At 37.9% G+C, this 20,082-nt stretch overlaps 2 protein-coding genes across 3 annotated transcripts in view; both read left to right on the forward strand.

Annotated features, from left to right (window-relative positions):
- Nucleotides 1–7,401: 7,401 nt before the first annotated feature.
- meak7 (MTOR associated protein, eak-7 homolog) lies at nt 7,402–19,371 on the forward strand. 2 transcript variants are annotated; one of them, XM_044356600.1, is made up of 9 exons: nt 7,402–7,467; nt 8,749–8,925; nt 9,247–9,507; nt 9,619–9,763; nt 9,859–10,070; nt 12,593–12,779; nt 13,838–13,956; nt 16,023–16,202; nt 16,576–19,371. In XM_044356600.1, the coding sequence occupies exons 2-9, from the start codon at nt 8,755–8,757 to the stop codon at nt 16,702–16,704; spliced, it is 1,404 nt and encodes a 467-aa protein (XP_044212535.1). In that variant the 5' UTR covers nt 7,402–7,467; nt 8,749–8,754; the 3' UTR covers nt 16,705–19,371. The 2 variants fall into 2 exon arrangements, with proteins under 2 accessions (XP_044212535.1, XP_044212534.1); XM_044356599.1 differs by lacking the exon at nt 7,402–7,467 and adding an exon at nt 7,492–7,575.
- Nucleotides 16,685–20,082, forward strand: part of plcg2 (phospholipase C, gamma 2) — a 43,856-nt gene continuing 40,458 nt past the window's right edge. Inside the window, exon 1 of the mRNA XM_044356598.1 lies at nt 16,685–16,763. The gene's annotated coding sequence lies outside the window, so the exon portion shown is untranslated. The remainder of the gene's footprint in view (nt 16,764–20,082) is intronic.

Here is a 20,082-nt window from a genome sequence, read left to right on the forward strand (position 1 = left end):
TATGTTAACAAGTAATTTACTGTATTGTGCATATCATGTTATTGTTTTGTTATTTATGCAATTATTATATGGTATTGCATCCTCTTATATCTTATCTTATCATATAATACTGATTGTATCCTACTGTAACACATTGTATTGTATTCAAATGTTGAAGTGTCCTCGGGTAAGACAGATTGCACTTTCATGCTAGCTTGCTGCTATCAGTGTGTGAGTGTATGTGTTGACGGGTTAATGGGAGGCACATTGTAAAGAGCTACGGATAAAAGTGCTATATAAGTGCATTCCATTTACCATGTATTGTGTCATATGCTACCGTAAAATCGAATAAGACTGCTCCACTTATCATTTTGTTGTCCTGCACCAGATCTGCGCATGTAGAGTGTCCCTTTCTGTAAACCTGCAGGAATTAGATTATCAGATTATTTACTGAGAGGTATTCTTGAATTTGATCAAATACTACCCAAAGATCTTACTTAGTGCTGGTAACAAGGTTATGGGATGACTATTAGGGACACTACATGATGTTTTCCTGTCTTTGGGCAGTGGAATAACTTTTGTTTCTTTCCAAGCCTGTGGAAATATTGATTTTGTTTCAGGCTGGAATTTAGTATTCAACAAATTGGGCGTGCAATATAGTCTATAGCCATTCAAATCAGTTTACCATCTATATTATCAATTTCTGGTTGTTTGTCATTACATGTTAACTTTATTAATTTATCCTCTGTTTCTACTTTTAATTCACTGAACTCAAAATGACAGGGTTTATCCATCATATAATTTTTTATGTTAACCTTACCTTGCTTCTGAAGTAATCATTCAAGTAACTTGCAAATTTCTTTGGGTTTTCCTCCCCTTTATATTATTATTTAGTGTACTCAAAAGCTTCTTCCCATCATCCTGCTTAACTGTAGAGCATAATATTGTTTATTTTTCTTTTGATTAAGTTTCATGACATAATTCCTCAGTTTACAGTATTTTTATCTGTCATTATACAACCACTTTTTTGTGCTGTTTCCTTTGCCTCATTCGTCTGACACATAGCCCTTTAATTCCTCGTCAACGCTCTACAAGTGTGTATATAAAGTATGTATGTATACTGTATATAATATGTATTGTATATTGTATCTCATATTACTGAACAAGTCGGTGTCTTCTTGTGAGTGTCACATGTCTGCATCACACTACCATCAGCCTGCACAACAGCTCAGCTCAACCTCATCTCAATATACCTTCAGGCAACACATTTCTCTCCTCCTCTCTTCTACATTTTCCCTTCAGTCTGTCTCTATCAGACCACAGCAATATCTTACATAATTCTGCTTTCTGACCCACTTTCTACCATTTACCATCTTCTTTATCTTTCTCTTTCTATTCATCCTTCCCTCCCTCCTTTGTTCCAATTGCTAATAGATTGCACACATCTATTTCCTGCTGAGGATTTTTCTCTCATTTTAATTAAACTATAACTCTCTGCTTTGCATGGATCAGTGACACCCAGTAAAATACTGTAGTTAGTTATTTATTGAACCTGCCCTATTGGCACATTGTACTGTCTCTGTAGACAGAGAAGTTAAAGTGAAAGGTCAACTGCTTCTGCGCACAGACCTTTACAATGAGAATGAGAGTGGCTCTGCATTTTAATGGCACTTCAATGACTCCAAGACCACTTCTTGTAATATCATTTTAAATCAAGCCATGGGTCAGCTATCTGTGCAATCAGGCACTGATCTGTAAGCTATGGCTACATGTGTTTGATTCATGTTGTTACTGTACACACACACAGACACACACGCACACACACACACACACACACACACACACACACACAGTCGTGTTTCCATCACTTCAGAGGACATTACATTGACTTACATTAATTTCCTGGAGACTTATCCTAACCATCACCATAACTACCACATGCCTAACGCTAACCTTAACATAACCCTAAACTTACCTTAATTTGAATCCAAGTCTTCATCCTAAAATTGATGATTTTATATTACGGGGACTTGCTTTTTGTCCCCATAAGGGAGCCGAGTCCCCACAACATGACTGTGTAAACAGATTTACATACCCACAATGTGAGTAATACCTGGACCATACACACACACACACACACACTAAACTTCACTTGATTTCCTCAACTTTTTGTCTCAAGCAACAGCAGCTCAGTATGTGCAGCAACTACATGACAAATGACAGGAAACAGGAACATGTCAAAGCAAGTGAGCATCCTGTGTACTAGAGTTTCACCATTAACAAATACCTGATATTAAATGATTTTATCAAACTTCTCCAAATCAGTGCAGCAGGCCTTTCCTCACAGCTGATATTTTCAGTTAAGGAACAGTCACATTTGCCTTCCAACCACCAAAATTGCCCCACACACTAGGTCAAGTTCTTAAGTTAACTTTTGAGGTACTTATATGTTATTTTGTATTTTATGCTACTCCACTACATTTCAGAGGGAAATATTGTTCTTTTTATTCCGCAACATTTATGTCACAGCTATAGTTACTAGCTACTTTTCAGATCAATATTTTATATATTCATTGTTGTATTGACACTTTCAAAGATCTCATTACTTCTTCCACCACTGCACTCACACCCCACAATATGTGATATTACAGTTCTGATGAAGGTAATAAACAGGATTGAATGAAGAGTTGGAATCTAGTCAAAAGCATCAGTCAGGCATTCATAATTTTACTTCAGTCAAAATACAGAATTATTAAGAAAATAGTAACAACATGTAAGTAATTGTACTCATTAGGCAGCATGGCCTGTGTAAGTGTTATACTATTACATATTAGTAATAACTAATTAATGCATCAACTGATGCATTAATGTGTAAATAGCACTTTAACATTGTAGCTGGTCATGTTGGGACTCATTACTGATTTACATACTGATGTGTGGTTTAATTTATAACACTGTAACATATTTTATAGGCTCATCATGATTTGTATATAAAATCTTGGAGTAGGGTTATAAAGTAACATAAAATGGAAATACTCAACTAAATTACCTCAAAACTATACTTAAGTTAAAACTCTTAGTTACATTAATAAAAACATATCAAGCAGTGTATGGGGGTGACACTGCAGTTTGTAGTCTGGTATGATATTGCACAAAACAAGGGGATGAAACATTTCCAGAATAATGTCTTCTCCATTTCTGATGCATCAGTGTTTGTGTTTGTCCACCTTGCGAATTTGCAGGGCAAAGTTGAACCAGGGTGAACTCAGACCCACGATTAGTTTACACCGAATTCTCACAGGAAAAGCATGCTTGAAAGAGTTAGCTTTGTGGGTTTCAACTGAAGTGAAAAGGAGTTACAGCGATTATTCACAGGATGGAAGTGCAATGTGGCAGTATCTTCATAAGGAACAGTAGATATTACATGATGAACATGAATGATGGCTTGGGCCCTGAAACTGGCACATATATGAGTGGAATGCAGTCGTTGATGTTATTAGTTACACCTGTGATTGACGCCTTGTGGTGCATCAATGTGTTTTTTGAGACCTTTAATTTGATGCCATTTTCCCTTTTTTATTGTGTGAAAATATGTGTGCCACAACATTTTAAATGGCTTTAAAAACATTCAGACAAATTATCTTCATGAGATACTAAACATCTAAGTTTCTGGGTTGCTTTCCATAGCATGCCTTTTTTTTTTTTTAACAAGGTTGCACTTTTGCAGTCAAACCAGCAAGAAGTCCTAACACCCACACGAAAGATGTGATGACGTCCTAGATTCTCTCAACAGATGAATCAGCTGCAGTCACAGAGATCAGAATGAGGAAGTTGTCTTTCACTGCAGCTGACAGAAGAGATATGATTCTTTATAACTGTGCGTGTGTACATATGTGTGTATGTGTGTGTTGGTTGCATGTTTTAGCGTGTCCGCTTGCCTCGCACTATTGGAAATGGTCTCAGTTTCACAAGGCTGATTCCATAAAAGGTGAAGTTGCATTCAAACGCTCTTCTAACAATTCTCCCACAATTTTCTGTCACATGAAGCAAGTACACATGAAGAAACTTGTACCTTGAGAGAAAACATATTTAATCTGATTGTCATGTACCGAGAAATCACATGACAATGAACAAAAGTTTTCATTGCAGAGTTTTAAAGATAAAGCTCATTTGCAGCCTGAGGTGGTACATAGTGGTGCATGTACGCGCGCAGAGGAAGTAGTCAGAGTTGGGGTTTTTTTGTAAGAAACCAAAAATTGTCTCAGGCTCAGAACAGTGTCCGCCTCATTCAAATCCTTCAGTGCACACATGCAAAGCACTCAGGAAAAGGAGAATAATGTGCATGAGTTGCCAGAAGTTGAGTTCTAGGAACTAGGAGACACACAGTTCCCCATATGATATGACCTCATATGCCATTTACTTCAAAAACCTTGCAAAACATGCATTGGGTTAAGATTACTGTTTTGCTGCACATCATTGTGTTTTGAGGTGCAATCTTCACTGTCTGTCTACTCTAAATATTGTCAAACAAGGCATAGAGTGCAGTAGAAACTCTTTTTAAAAATGAATAAAAATATCAGGGGATCTTGTGCGCAATCTTTGCCTCTTGACTGAAAATACAGATAAAACACAGAGTACAAGCAACTACAATTACACGTGGCAAGCAAGCGGACTATAGCTTCTCTTGAAATGGATATGCAAGAACACTTTGAAGTCAAGTGACAATTTCAGTCTATCAAAGAGTGTGGTGTATGGTTTTTTTTTTTCTCCTTTTTTTTAACTTGGTATTCATATGATGGATTTCCTGTGCAGTCACTCAGCAGTGAGACTGTTACCATATAGGGATGCAACTCAGAGGCGGGGTGGTGGGCAAAGGGAAGAGAAAAGAAGAACTAGCAGAAGACTCACTTCTCTCAAGTCCTAACTTGTTCACAGTTGAATCAGTATAGTGGAGTGAATGTGGTGGCTGCCAGAGATAGTAATCAAGCCAAGTCTCTCTTCATATTGGAACATGTGCACATATGCAGTCATATGTCAGTGAACCATGTGTATTGCCTGGTTTTGTCTGTACCTGCTTGAAACACCAATGAAGGACTTTGGCACTAAAAAGACTGTAACATTGAAAGATATCTACATGATTTGACTCATTTGGACACTGAAGCTTCATATTAGCTTCAGATAAACTTTTAAATAAATTTTTGCACAGAAGGAGGACTGTGGATTTTGTTCCCCATCACTTATATTGTAAGTGCATTATGAAGGGGGATGTTTTAATAGCCAGTATAAACAGGAAGAATGATAACAGCAAGAAAAACCTGTTTCAATATTCATTTGGACTCCTGACTATTGTTTTAAGAAGGACTTGAAAAATTGTGAACCTGTCCTTTAAGTCATTTCATAGGAATTTAGTATGTAGTGTCACTCCTACATTCTGATATAAACCAATTTAACTACAGAATGTGTCAATAAAGAAAGTGTACGAACTTGTTTCAGTCAGTTTGGGAGAGTGTATACTGGGAACTAGAAGTGACAGCAGCTGAACTGTGAAATAATGTTCAGTTCTTTTGCTTTTATTATTACTCTACACTAATCTGTTGCTTGCAGATGCATTTGTGGTACCTTCTCAGTTTTAACTGGTTGTAATGGAGCAAGATTTTAGGTTTTAAATGCCTTATTTTGATCTGAGTAGAATCTACATCAACTGAGTTTTGTTCAAGTAGTTGATAGATTCTTAATCAAATCAATGGGAAATATAATGTTTGTACAAGAGTGCAATGATGAGTGCATGATTATGCAAGAGATCACATCCTGCATCATGTTTGCACTCTCTGCACTCTGGATAAACTGAGCAGCATTGGCACAGAGGGTTTTTATTATCTCCATATATCCTGTGTGGTACCAACCTTAGGATTTAAATTCTTCATTGCTGCACTCTTCAGTTGTCTCAGCTTGTAGAGCTGGAGAGTTGGAATTGGAGACTGCCAGAAAGAACAAGCAGCCTAGTTCAGTATAGTATCAACATTATCAAAGGAAGAGGGCAAGATATATAGAAACAATAATACTGCAAATTCCATACTGATAAAAATTATACATTTGGCTCACTATATAACAGATCTAGACGAGCAGTTACCGTAGGTGTAGGAGGAGATAAAAAACTTGTAAACTAGCTACCATGCCTGCTAAATTCAAAGGGGGCAGGGTGAACTTCATTCATTCATTTATTCATTCATTTAGAATTATGGCATGGGTTGCTAACTTTGGAGTGTCTTTTTACAGTAAATGCCTTCCAAAAGAGATGATTTTCTAGGTTCATGGTTCATCTTATGCTGATTGCTCACTGATTCATTATGGGTATCCTGTTTACACCAGTCTGTTTACTTGATGTGGGCAGATGACTTCAGCTGCATCAGCTGTGCAGACGTGGGTGCATCCACTGGCCTACAAGACTTCATTACAATGCAACACACCCAGTTCAGTGCACTCACATAGTAAATCTCATGCCCTTAAAAGGCGTTTTTGAAATGCCTGCTGTGTCTGCAAAGGGTTCTTTGGTTACTCCTGTGCACACTCTCCTGGTGACAGAAGGGACATCACTGTGCAAGGTTTAAGCAATTCCATTTCCTCCTCCTGCTGTTGTAATGACTTGCTTTTTGTGTAGGCTTACATATAGTTATATAGCAAATTTGTAAGCTGTCCATAAGCCTTGCATATGAAATTGATCATGATATTAAAGATAATGTTAGGTGTGGGGAAAGTCAGAGATGTCATCAGACCCAGACCCACAACCTGTTAGGATTTACTATTTATTTTTCTGGAAAGCTTTAAGAATATCTTGGTGTCTAAAAGTAGTAGGGTCAGTACAGAAGCAATCATGAATATGTTCCCACACTATACTGAGTCATGCATTTGTCTGACTGTATTGTGCTTTTTGAGAAATAAATGTTTAATCATATTCTATTTCTTAATTTTTTTTTTACTGTATCCAACCTTTTACTTTGTAAAAAACAATTTATTTTCAATTGTTTAAATGTGTGTTAATTAAATATTTAAAAAGCAAAAATATAATTTATAAAATATCTGTATTTCAGTAAGATATTGGTACCCAAAGACAGTCTAAATGCTATTTCTGAGGAATAACTGTTATTTCATGCATGCTACGCCATGCACAGATGTACATTTTATTTTCATGACTGTGTAGTCACTGCAGTAATTATGTATCTCTGCAAGCTATTATGTACTTTAGCTAGAATCCGAACAGGACAGAATAGTTTTTTTTAAACAGAACCAGATAGTGCTCTTGAACGTAGCCCCATTAAACGGTGGCCAACTCTCCCGCCTCCCAATATTATAGACCAATCACAATGAAGTAATGGAACACTTCCCTCATTTGATTGGCTACAATATGTGTCATGTCCATTAGCACCAGGAAGTTTACATTTTGCTGTCAGTAGATGCAGGATGGGAAGCAAAGCTGCTACTCTGTAAAAGGTTAGCGGTACACACGTTTGGTTATCATTTTTAAGTTGACCCTCTTTGTGAAAATCATGTACGTCATATATTTATTACACCCAAAGCGTCTCATATACAAGCGTTCAGGTACAAATGAAGTAATGTAGCTACAGAGCTTTGCTAACGTTAGCTAATAGTTAATCAAGCTAATGTTATCCAGGGTCCAAGACTACCACAGTTTCACTGAGGGGCAGCAACAATATGCAGAAATGTTATTCAGCTTAATATTTCGCATTGTTACCAATATATTTTTGCTCGTAAAAGCCTGGGAAGGGGAAGTTATTTTATTGCAATTCTGTTGCTGAAATGGTCTTATATAGTAGCTTCAGGAAGCAGTTTTACATAAGATTTAAATTATATGGAGTTTGGTATGAAGCACAGTCAGCTATGCGATGTGTTTATAACGTAAAGCACATATGTTATTATTTTCGTCCATAAAATGTTCACAAATAGAAACAAATATCTATGTTTCCTCTGAGCCCAAATTGACATATTCACGTGTCTTATTTTGTCCGCATCAGTCCCAAAACCCAAAATATGAAGTTAAATCACAGACAAGTTATTTTCTGTGATATTGTACAGCTCAACTTGCACCGACCATCATTCAGACACAAAGGCTGAAGCTGCACCTTAGATATTGAACAACAATCCTATAAGGACGACAGCAGCTGGGGGGATTTTGATGAGATATGATTTAGAGCTGCAACAATTAGTCAATTACTGGACTAGTTACCAACTATTAAATTAATTGCCAACTATTTTAATAATTGATTCAATATTCCAAGTCGTTCTTCAAGAAAAAAAATACAAATTCTATGTTTCTAGCTTCTCAAATGTGAATATTTTCTGGTTTCTTCAGTCCTCTATGACAGTAAATTGAATATCTTTGGGTTGCGGACAAAACAAGACATTTGAAGATGTCATATTGGACTTTGGAAACAGCGTTTGACATTTTTCATCATTTTCTGACATTTTATAGATCAAATAACTAATCCATTAATCAATGAATCAACAGATTAATCGATAATGAAAATAATCGTTAGTTGCTGCTCTGACATGACATTTTGCTAAATTCAAATGGCTGAAATATGGTTGGAATATGTCAGCTGTGCAGCATATGTTTTAGATACTGACTATACTGTCTGAAATCAATATATGCATTCTGTTTTTTAGTGGATTTTTCCTTTAATTGTACTCCACTGTATGTAAACATAATGTCCGTGATGTGTGTGTTCTGCCATCCTTTGTGTCTGACTGCAGAGCACTATGGGAAACACAGAGAGTGTGGTGGTGCAAAAGCGGCTTGCCCGCTTCCGCCCTGAGGAACGGCCAGTGGTTGAGGGGGTCTTCGACAGGCTCCAGGGTTGTGTCGGGGGCCCTTCAGGAGCCCCAGGGAAAACACCAGCAGGGAAGACTCTAACACTTGAGATGCTGCAGGTGTGAATGTTAGGATGACTGTATTATTAGTGTAATAAGGTAAAAACTAAGTTTATTGTGCCCTGGATTGACAGAGAAATCTATAGTCTTACAGTGTTAAAATGTCATTAATGCAGCATTAGAGCTCTTATTAAGTCTGCATTAAATGACTTATTTGCATTATTTGCACCACATGCCCACTGAGATTAATACAAAACACAAAATACAACTCTCAAGACACATTTGGACTTAATTTCCAGTTGTACTTTTTCTATTTGTTTCTCATTTCAGTTTAGTTTTACATTATTTAGTAGTCATCTACCCCCTTTTTGTCCCTCCCAGTCCTCCATGAGCAGCCTGGCACCAGACTCCATGGTAAGGAGGGTCTACCAGTGCATGTGCAGTATTGACTCTGGATTGGCAGCATCCACAGCCCCGGGGAAAACCAGCACCTCTGCTACTTCTGGAGTGGGTCGAGAGCAACTTGTCATCTTCCTAGCAGACACCCTGCGAGGCACTGCAGAAGAGCGGGCTCCGCTTGTCATGGCCATGTCACAGCATGGAGCAGGGTCCACAGTTGTCACATGTGAGCAGGTAGCAGAGGTGAGTAGAGGATTGAATTTCAGTGTCAATTTCAGTGGTATTTTTCTTTTATCACAACCCTGCCACCTTCATCATCCCCTACTGATGCCCTACTCTGGCCTTTCCCCATAGTTCCTACAAGACCTGATCTCTGCTGTGGTTCAGATTCTGGTCCACAGAGGGCGCCTGCAGGGCTGGAAGCCAGAGAGAATGGGTGATGGCTCTCTGGGTGTCAAACTCCTGGCAGAGCAGATGTGTTCTGAGCTCAAACCTTCAGGTAAACAGGTGATTTGAAGGTCTTTGGCTATATAACCCCAGGAAATGTGACTGCTGACCCTGCTTCTCTCTCTTCTCTCTTGTTTCACCCCCCAGACCAGGGAGACTGTGATGTTTCCTGTCTGGAGGACTGGATTTTCAGGGTGTCCCAGGTATCATCGTACCTGGAGATGCTGGTGGCTGAGGGTCTAAATGTTTCCCTAAGCGGCCGGCCGGCCCCCACCCTCCTGCCCCCTTGCCGGGAGACACCCTGGAAAGAGCTGAGGTGTCTGCTGGACCTTCCCACCCTCATGTTTTTGGCACCACAGGTCAGTTTCAAGTCAAATCAAGTCAGTTTTTATTTATATAGCCCAATATCACAGACAGTTATGCAATAGATGTTGTGCGTACAGAATAGACCGAGATAGCACAACAAGATAGCAGTATAGAAAAACAGGATGACAAAATTATAGATAGACTGATAAACTAGTGTACAAATGTTGGTGAGTTCTGACCAAAATATGTTGTGTTATGGTTTGATTTTTGTCTGAACAAACTTTTAGTGAGAATTCTAGCTCTAGAATACGGCAGATTTTTTTAAGAGAAAAATATGGAAATTTAGGCAGTTGCTACAACCTTTTTGTTAATGGAAATGCCATTTTAGAAAGAAAGAAAGAACAGACGACAAGAAGAAAGAAAGGGAAAGAAAAAAGAAAAGAGATCAGGATGAAAAAAATACAACTAATACCAAAAGACTTTCAGCTCTCCAGGCCCATTCCTGTCCATCCTGCCTAACCCTACTACTGACATAAAAAGGGTCAAATACAACACTGCTTCATGTATCATGCATGGTATAATAGCCACCATAGTACACAAGGTTGCTTTTCCTCTCCTCTAATATTCTTGTTATGAAAAGTGTTTCTCGGTAGATCTGATTTAGAAACATATGAAAATGGAGAACTAATCCCACCTCAATAAATAAAACTATGAGTTCATTTAAAACATGAACTCATAGTTTTAACATATAGTACACATCTTAAAATATAGCACAGAAGGAGGAAGTTGGGGTGGTGCAGGGATCTGTGACAGCAAACTGAGTTACTCATTCACTACATAGTACTTTACTCTATAGTGAGCCACAATAAAAAAAAATATAAATGGACACTTCTTTTTTCCTGCCACTGTGGGAATTTTTAAAGCACTATATAGTGCATATGAGTGGCATGAAATATGAGTGACATACTGTTAATAAGTTCCACACTGCCAGTAATATATGGTATATGTTATTGGTGATTTGTATCTACCAGTTGAATGAATGACATGCCATCTATAGGTCCCATAAACCAGCTGCAGCTTACTAAGAATCAACAGCGAGATACCACTGAGAACTGGTACACAAGCACCACATAGCAAACCATCAACTACCTTTTAATCTCTGCACCGCTAGAATTAAATCTGGGTAAAGTTGACACATTTCTGTGTCATGCTTGCTTTTAAAAAGCCAAATTTAATATAATTTGTAAAGACAGACAGTTCTGACCTGTCCATCAGAAATCTATCAACAGCTTGGACAGGACACAAAGGCCCATAGTTATCAGACTAGTTAACTTTCACAAGTTAATTTATATATTTTTTATCGGGAACAAACATCACTAAGAGCATTGTGTCAGGTAGAATGGCATGACCCAAAAAAAGAGTAAAGCAAGCGTTAAGAAGAGGGACAAGTTTTTCCATCATATTTGAGATGTTCAGCAATATTTTAATGTCAGTTCCTACTGACTCATTGTCATCTGGCTTTATTATCATGTCATACAATTCATCAGACACCACTATCACGCCCTCAGTGAGGTCATTAGTTGTAAACTTTATGCTGTGCATGTAATTAATCAAGTCATAAGATAGATGCTTCTGCCATAACTTGACAATTTCATCTGTGCCACTCACACCATTATTATTAGATGGTAAATGAGTTTTACTGTTATTCATTGTTCTGACCTTTACAACACTAGATCATTCTTAGTAGGAATATGAGATTAAAGAAGTATTGTATACAGCATGTAATATAATACCTGGAGAGCTTAATGACACAAAGAAAAATAGAGAATAAAATGTACGTATGCGTGTCTGCCCACATAATTCTAAAGCTTGGAATAGAAGGAGAAATATAATCTAGGATTAATAAAAGTTTTGGTTTTGTCACCATATTTTGTTTTGTTTTGTTTTGTTCATGTTTTTTTCATATTGTATATCGTTATATTTATATAGAACCTTTATAAACCTGGTGTCACAAAATGCTTCCCAATTAAAGACATAAAATTTTCATGAGTCAATGTGCTGTAAGATGTTGGTGAGTATATTTAATCCATCATTTTGGTTTGTTGTTGATTAATTTGTCTAAGTAATCGCAATGTCTGATAAATGATGACAATAAAATATAACTATGGATTCATTCATATATCCGTGTCATAGAATGACTGTTGTTTAAAGCTGTTACGCAGCCATAGTTCACTCACACAGGTGTTTTCACTGACGCTGGCTGATTAGATCTCTCCTCAGGACTGTGTGTGTACGTGTGTGTGTGTGGGTGTCAGTGTGTGTGTGTGTGTGTGTGTGTACAGACCATGGGTGATTGACATCTTCCTCATTCCCCTGTTAGTTTAGTAACACCTGCAGGAAAATGTACACCTTTATCATTCTTATGGAGTTTGGTGACCTCACTTCATTACGACCATAGCTTTACTTTCCCAGGATAAATTCTGCCAGAATAACTGAAAACAGCAGTTTATATTTACTACTAGTCATATTTACTCACACTCAGTATTCACTACCAATTCTCTGTTAACCTTTCCAGCTGCCAGACAGTTACAGCGCCCCCTGGAGACTTGTGTTTTCTACACGGCTGCACGGGGAGAGCTTCACCAGGATGGTGACTGGCCTGACTAAGCGGGGGCCCACCTTGCTGCTTATCAAAGACACAGAGGGACATATTTTTGGTGGCTTTGCCTCCCACGGCTGGGACGTCAAACCTCAGTTCCAGGGTAAGAGAAGGGACAAGCTTTGTTTGATCCCACAGCACTTTCATGTTGCACGACTTACAGACCTTAGATCCAGTTTGCTATTTGATGAAAACTGTCTCTAGTTTAGTAGTTGCCTTCAACAGTTCTACAGAGAGCACAGTGGTTTTAGCCTGCACACTTCACTAGTTCAGGTTAGCAACTGAGCCACTGAAAAACACAGCTAGCAGCATTTAAAATACTTTGGTAGGTAATAGATATAACTATTTATCTCAATAATAAGTGATATTTGGCTACAGTAGCTTGCAAGTTAGCATAGCATACTAGCAACTAAAAGTGCACCTTTATACTTGTAATTCATGCAATGAGCTGGACTGGGAACAGACTGGTGAACAACAGGAAGAGAGACAACAGCAGCTGCATGGAGACTCTAACCAGAAGAGTGCAGAGGTTCCCACTCAGAGGTGGTGAGATGTTGTTGGAGGCAAAAGTGAAAGTCCAGTCAGACTTCTCATTGTCAACGAATCCCATAAATAGACCAAAACCAACAATGTTTTTTAAAGACATGAATCTTTAAAAAATGGTCATGAATGTAAGCTTTCATTTTTTGTTACTCAGCATTTTGGTGAATTTAAAGTCATACAAAGCTAAAGACTGAACTTAAATATATTTTAAGATCATACAAATGCTAATGCAGCGTGGCACTGGCACTTACTTATAGGAGATCAAAATTGTACCTTAGGTATCAAGACTTACAGCTGAATTAAAATTTCTCAATAGTAGAACTGTTTATGAGACAGTTGTTTCTGTACTACTGAATTCAGAACAGAGATGATTTGTAGAAAATAACTTAGACCACACTGATAGATTAAGGCTCTTAAATCTATGATGCTGTGGTTATTTTGCTGTGGTAGAAACATTATCATCATGTTGCTGTGGACCAGACCCCAGCTCAAGACTAATATTAAAGCACTGATAAGAGGACACAATGAGGAAGTAATACTACTTGTTTGAATACTGTTGGCTGTCACTTGACTTTTCTCTCAGATCTTCACAATTTGTATATTTGTGTGTGTGTGCAGGTGACTCCAGATGCTTCCTGTTCACTGTGTTCCCCAGACTGAGAGTTTATACAGCTACAGGATATAACCAACACTTCATGTACCTCAACCAGAATCAGCAGACCATGCCCAACGGATTGGTGAGATAGCATTAGTTTAACAGAGGAGAACTTTTTATTCTATTGCTTGTGGCCTGTAATTATCAGATGTAGCTTAAACTTGTAATCCCCTTAAATTTAGGCAGCACACTGAATGAGAATATTGTTTTTCATATATATCATGATAACATTGCATCAGTGTACAAGGTTTCTGATTCAGGGAACAGTTTACCATTGCCCCCAACATTTGATATTATGAATATCATACAGTGTTATTTATTACATAACGTTTCCTGTTGTATAACCTCTGTGTGTTAGAAGCCAGAGTCTGTGTTCCACAACAGATAGGAAAAACACTATTATCGATCAAATCAAACTTTTTCACAGTGGTAGAATAGTAGCCCTAACAACCATTGATCAAATGACTATATGTAACATTATAGTGGTCGATTTTCATGACCAGACTCTGCAGTTCCCCTCACCTCTACAGAGCGTTTTAGCCTCTTTCAGCTTATAGTTTTATAGCTTCCAACTCCATTCTCATTAGCATAATATTCAGCAGCATAGGAAGCTGTTTGTGGTGAAGAAGCTCTGATAAACCCACTGTACATTACCTGCCCTGCACCAAATGGCAGACAAAGTTAGATAATAATGTATACGTTTTGTGTTTTTAGCTTATCTCTCTTGATGTAGTGCAAGCTGATGTTGGGGCATATGAATTAATTCATGTAAATTTTAACAAACTTTTGATGAAAATCTGACATGTGGGATTGGATGGCCCTATTGGTATTATTGTCATTACTATACTGAACTTGAATTTGAATGTTGTACCAAGGTTCATGAAGTTTGGTGACGTTAAATAATTTCACCATGGCACTGCCCAACCTCAAACTGAGCAGAGGTCTGACTGTTCGCTAAGCCCTGCCCCTTAGTCACTTACTTAGTTACTCAGTAATTTTTCATACAATGGGTCATTGATTTCAGACGAAGATAGACAAAAGCAGGCTTTCTCATTTCTAGCCAGCAACTGTTTATTTTGCCTGCTGTGAAGACAACTGTCACTGGCAGATTTTATCAGCCATAGCTAGCCAGCTGATTAAGCTAGCCTTAGCTCTATGACTGTTGAAAATGCCATCTCAGACTCTGTCTCTGACTTTTTAATATTTCCAGCTGACTTGTTTTAAAATGGGAACTCTGTTAAAAGGGTCTTAAATATGCACTTGATAGCTACATACATTATATTGTCATAAAAAGCCGAGGCTATAGTCAGCATCCTCACCAGCTGATGATTCACAGAGAAGACATGGAAATAAAGAAACAGCATTGTTCTTGCATTAGTCTTTGTAAGTATGATAAAGAAAAATGTAATCAACTGTTATTTCACTCTAACATAAACCTGTTTAGCTACATACATTTCTTCCCGACTGCAGCTGGCCTCATCACCAAGGCCCCCCCTCCCAACTCCATGGTTACTTTAACGTGACACATCACAATCTCTTATTTGCACATTTAACATTTGCATATTTTTTATTATAAATTATGCATACTGCATACACTGTATACTCCTGGTCAATACAATAAAGCTGACTGATACTTTCTGATACTTGGACAAGCAAGACAGAGGTTAAGCTTTACTGTTCATATTTTCAGTATGTTTCATTTAAAATATTACAAGATAAAAATCTTTTAGGATGAGGACTATGTGATGTGTTTGGTAAATGATTTTGCCTGGGGAGTGTAAACTTCCTCAAAAATCCAGTAAAGAGCAGGACAGAGCTGCTAATGCTAAACTCTGATAGCATCCAGGACCAGCTTCCACACAGTGGAGAAATACTACACCAGTGGGCCTACTATTGTGAACCGGGATTCTTTTTTAAGTAAACTAAAATGTAGTTAACTAATAAAATGTACCTTGTCATAAGTTACTAATATAGATAGTAAGCTAGTTTTACTGACATGCTAACATTTGCAACTTAAGTTTAAGCAGACAAGCACACTGTAATTCATTCTTTACACTTTGGTTTTGGTGTAATGATGATGCATAACAATAATCCTATGACATACTTGTCTTTATTCTTTTTGTGCTTATGTTTTCCGGTCATCATCAGGGAATGGGCGGTCAGCACGGATACTTTGGCCTGTGGTTGGATAGTGACTTTGGACGTGGCCATAGCCGTGCACGGCCCAAGTGTACCACCTACGGCAGCCCTCAGCTCTCCGGAAACGAGGACTTTACCTTGGACTCTATGGAAGTGTGGGCGGTCGGAAAACCCCCAGAACCAGAGGAGGTCAGAGTACTTGTTCAGTTCTTAATTTATGAGAAAGTCAAGGTTATATCCATGCTGTTTCCAAGAACATCCTGTTTGACATTGTTCCACACATTTACACTGTGAGGAACTCAGTTCAAAGACTTCTTCAGTCTTCAACTGTTAGGTGAGGCTATAATTATAATAAAACTTGCCACCCAATATTTTTAGAATTCAGACAGGGGGAAACATACCCATCAGGCATGCAATTAACTGTACCAACTGTACTACAAATAGAGAACCTCATTTACATCCCAGCTTTTTTTACATTATACAGCTGTTTCCTTTAGACTGAGGAGAATTAAACCCACGGTATGTCTGTATGTATGACTGTCTGACTGTTTTTGTGTTTCAGGGTGAGGAAGGCCAGGGCAAAAGGAGTGTCCTGGATATGGATCCAGAGGCTCAGGCCATAATGGAGATGACAGGGAAGACTCTGCACAGTCAGGGCCTCAGGGAGCCAGAGGAGGACCAGGAGCAGTGAGGGCCAACAGGGAAATAGACCAAAGCCATCACACCTAATTGAGGCCTCCAGTCTATCTGGTACTGACACACGTTGGGATTTTATAATCTGACATTTACATCTAGCCATAAGAAATATCTCCAATATACACAGTGATATCAGATTTATCTTTCCTTGCCTTTCATTCTGATTGGTCCCTTATACACACAAACTGCTGCTAAAGATGATTAAAGATGGTTTTGGCTGTCCAAGATCACAACATAAACCAGGCTAACAAAGTCTAACTACGGTAGATCTAAAATCAGCTTATTAGTGATCTGTAATGTCTGATATGATCTTTTTGCACAAACAACTGACAGCCACCAGTCATCATCTCTGTTGAAGGCACAGAAGTATCCTGGGTGTGTTCACACTTCTTTCCACCAAGCTACACTGGTGCTGAACTGAAGAAAACGTTTTTAAATGAATATATCACAGATTAATCCATCAGAGAAGAGGCAGGGGTTCCCGTTTCTTCACCAGCAGTAGCCTCGGTCAACCAGAATGCAATGCATCTACATCACCTCTATTGAAATCACTAACTGAAGTGTTATGTTCAGGAGAGTGAGCCCCACAGTTTTTTTATCGTCTTAAACCAACCAATAGTTTTATTGCTACAGCATTCAAAAAACCTTCAGGTTTAGTAGACATGGTCTGACATGAGCCTGTTAGTCAATCTCTATCTAGCTATTTCACCTTCTGAGCCATTATATTTATGTGTGAACATGTGACTAATGATAAGATCCTTCATATGTTGTGTTAGTTATTCAGGGACCGTTTTTTCAAACACCAGGGATGCTAAATACTTGATCCCTCCTCAAACTGACAGCTGTGGATAAACCTCATGAATACTAGAGACAAAACTACCCATTTTTACAGACTGGATGTACCTCTGGATTTAATATTTTTATTTAATTTATTTTTTGCTCAAAGTCTATGGCGTGCCCACCCACATCATGACCCAGACACTGGATGAGAGGTTGGACTGACTAGCCACTTTGGATTTTTCCTCGAGCAAATCTTCAGTGCAGCAGAATAAAGACAGATAGAGGATTGCCTGTAAAATGAAATGTGATTATAATAGATATATTGTTAATGGAGATGTGATGCTGTGTGTTTTATTGTTGTCAGCAGTGCAATAATTCCAAAGAGGCATTAAGTCACCCGTTATTTTTATCAAGCATGATCAAGTCTGAGGAACTGCATCAATATAAACAGATCTGTGGTGGAGTTTGTATTTACCAAATAAAGTCACACATGATATTATAACATACTACTGGAGCAACCAGTGTATGAGGGCCTGAATGTAACAGGATCTTTTAATCTAGAGCACATGTAATTCAGTATATCACCATATTTAGAGGTTTTCCACTTGCTTTTTGCAACAACTGTTGCTGATGAGTTGAAAACACTGTTAACATCAGATGTTGCAGAGGTGACACCATTATGTCCTCAAACATGGCATGTTGTAATATATTATTTTTTACAATGGTGCAGTTAGAAACACTTATTACCTTTTACAATCATTTCAATTGTCGTAAAATGTAGTGTTTAAATGATGATATTCTGTGTGTGTGTGTGTGTGTGTGTGTGTGTGTGTGTGTGTGTAGTGAACACATTATTGCAGTGTTAACCTGTAAAGCTGCCTGTATTAAAATGAGACGGGCCTGGAACATGCACCTACAATATGTTCAGTTGTGTTTCTCTGTTGAGTGAACCGTGGCAATTTGCTTAATATGTCCGTCTTAATTTGATCCTGTCTGACTTTGCCAGACAGGCTGTAAAATGTCGCCATAAACATAAACGACAAGATCTCCACTTTGACATCGCTAATTGTACTAATACAAACACCTGCTCAGAGGCTGAAAGGCAATTCTGTGTTCATCCCCCTCCTCTTCTGCTATCATGCAAATTACTGAGGCAAGTTACTCATGCAAATCTGTTATATAAGCTTACAGCAGTTCACACGGTGGTGTGATGGACATGGTTCCATAAAGAATATTTATACTCGTCTTTGTATTTGTCTATGAAAATGATTATATTGTTTTGCTGAGAAATGTGAAGATATTTTGAGCCTCCGGATAACAGCATACTACGTTCTTCATGTCACTTACATTCCCCCAACTAGAATAAATGCTGTTTATAACGACTGTGCTTGTTATAAACAGCATTCATGTTTGCAACATATTTATTTTCATACTCTGCTGCATGCATTTTCTTTATTATCATGTTTTTTCAACCCTTTGTCTTTGTCTCTTCATGCTTTACTCTTATTTTCCACATCCTCATCTGCACACGTACACATATTTCCATTGTGCAAGTGATGAGGCTGTATTTTCCATTTTGTCTATTGGTCGCTTGCTCACACTCATTTTTCTTTATTTTAATTCTACAGTATTTGCTGTGCTGAGGACTTAATTTAATTGAGTTCTTATTCAGTCTTGTTCTAAACTTTTCTCCACTGTTTCTCATGTCAGACACCTCAAACAGTTTCATTATCAGATTCCAAATAAGTGGTTTAAGATGAAGAAATGTCTACTTGTGACAACTCCTTAGGGTTGCATATGTCTACCAGTTGTGACTAGTTCACCCAGAGTGATTAAGTTTTCCTCTTCTCTTAAGTCTGGGAATAAATTGCTCTCTCTTCTACTGATGCCTTCATCAACTTTTTGGAGGCATTTTTGCCTTTATTTTATATGACAGTATATAGGCACAGAGGAAATAAGGGGAGAGAGAGGGGCTATGAGATGCAACACAGCTCCATGGCTGGTATCGAACTGTGAAAGTTGCAATAATGTGACTTAACCATTCAACTGTCAAGGTGCCTCAACTAATTCTGTCTTTAAAGGACATTTTTACCCAGTAGCCCCCAAAAGATTTGATAACGTTTATTTAGTATTGAACAGCATCGCTGTCTGCTTGGTAACGTCACAAAAATAAGTGAGGTACACACTGTACTAGGTATTTCCATTCATTACTGAAGTATTTCCATTTTCAGTAAATTTCATAAGGACATGTACTTTTTACTCCACTACATTTATCTGATTGCTATGATTACTAGTTACTTTAACTTCACAGGTTAAGATTTCGCAAACAAAACGTGATCAGTAAACTAACCAACACTGTTTAAAGTAGTTTTAAAATTAGCAGCTACAGCATTGAAATGCTGCTTACACAATGAGTCAGTAATAATATTTCAGTAATATTTAATGCCATAACACAGAGGCTATTCTGGTGCATAAGTCATTTTACTATTGACACTTTTAAGTGGATACATTTTTTTGATACTGATAACGTCTGCACATGAAATAAGTGTTAAAAGTAAAGTTGAAAGCAGAACAGTTACTTGCAATAGACTTT

This window comes from Thunnus albacares, chromosome 7 (genome assembly GCF_914725855.1).
Source record: "Thunnus albacares chromosome 7, fThuAlb1.1, whole genome shotgun sequence".
NCBI lineage: Eukaryota > Metazoa > Chordata > Actinopteri > Scombriformes > Scombridae > Thunnus > Thunnus albacares.

Bases quoted from the DNA above. Each gene is read 5' to 3' on its own strand.
- meak7 (XM_044356600.1), top strand. From the start codon at position 8,755: ATGGGAAACACAGAGAGTGTGGTGGTGCAAAAGCGGCTTGCCCGCTTC. The intron at 10,071-12,592 runs GTCAGTTTCAAG...TAACCTTTCCAG, and splicing joins TCATGTTTTTGGCACCACAG to CTGCCAGACAGTTACAGCGC. The intron at 13,957-16,022 runs GTGAGATAGCAT...GGTCATCATCAG, and splicing joins AGACCATGCCCAACGGATTG to GGAATGGGCGGTCAGCACGG.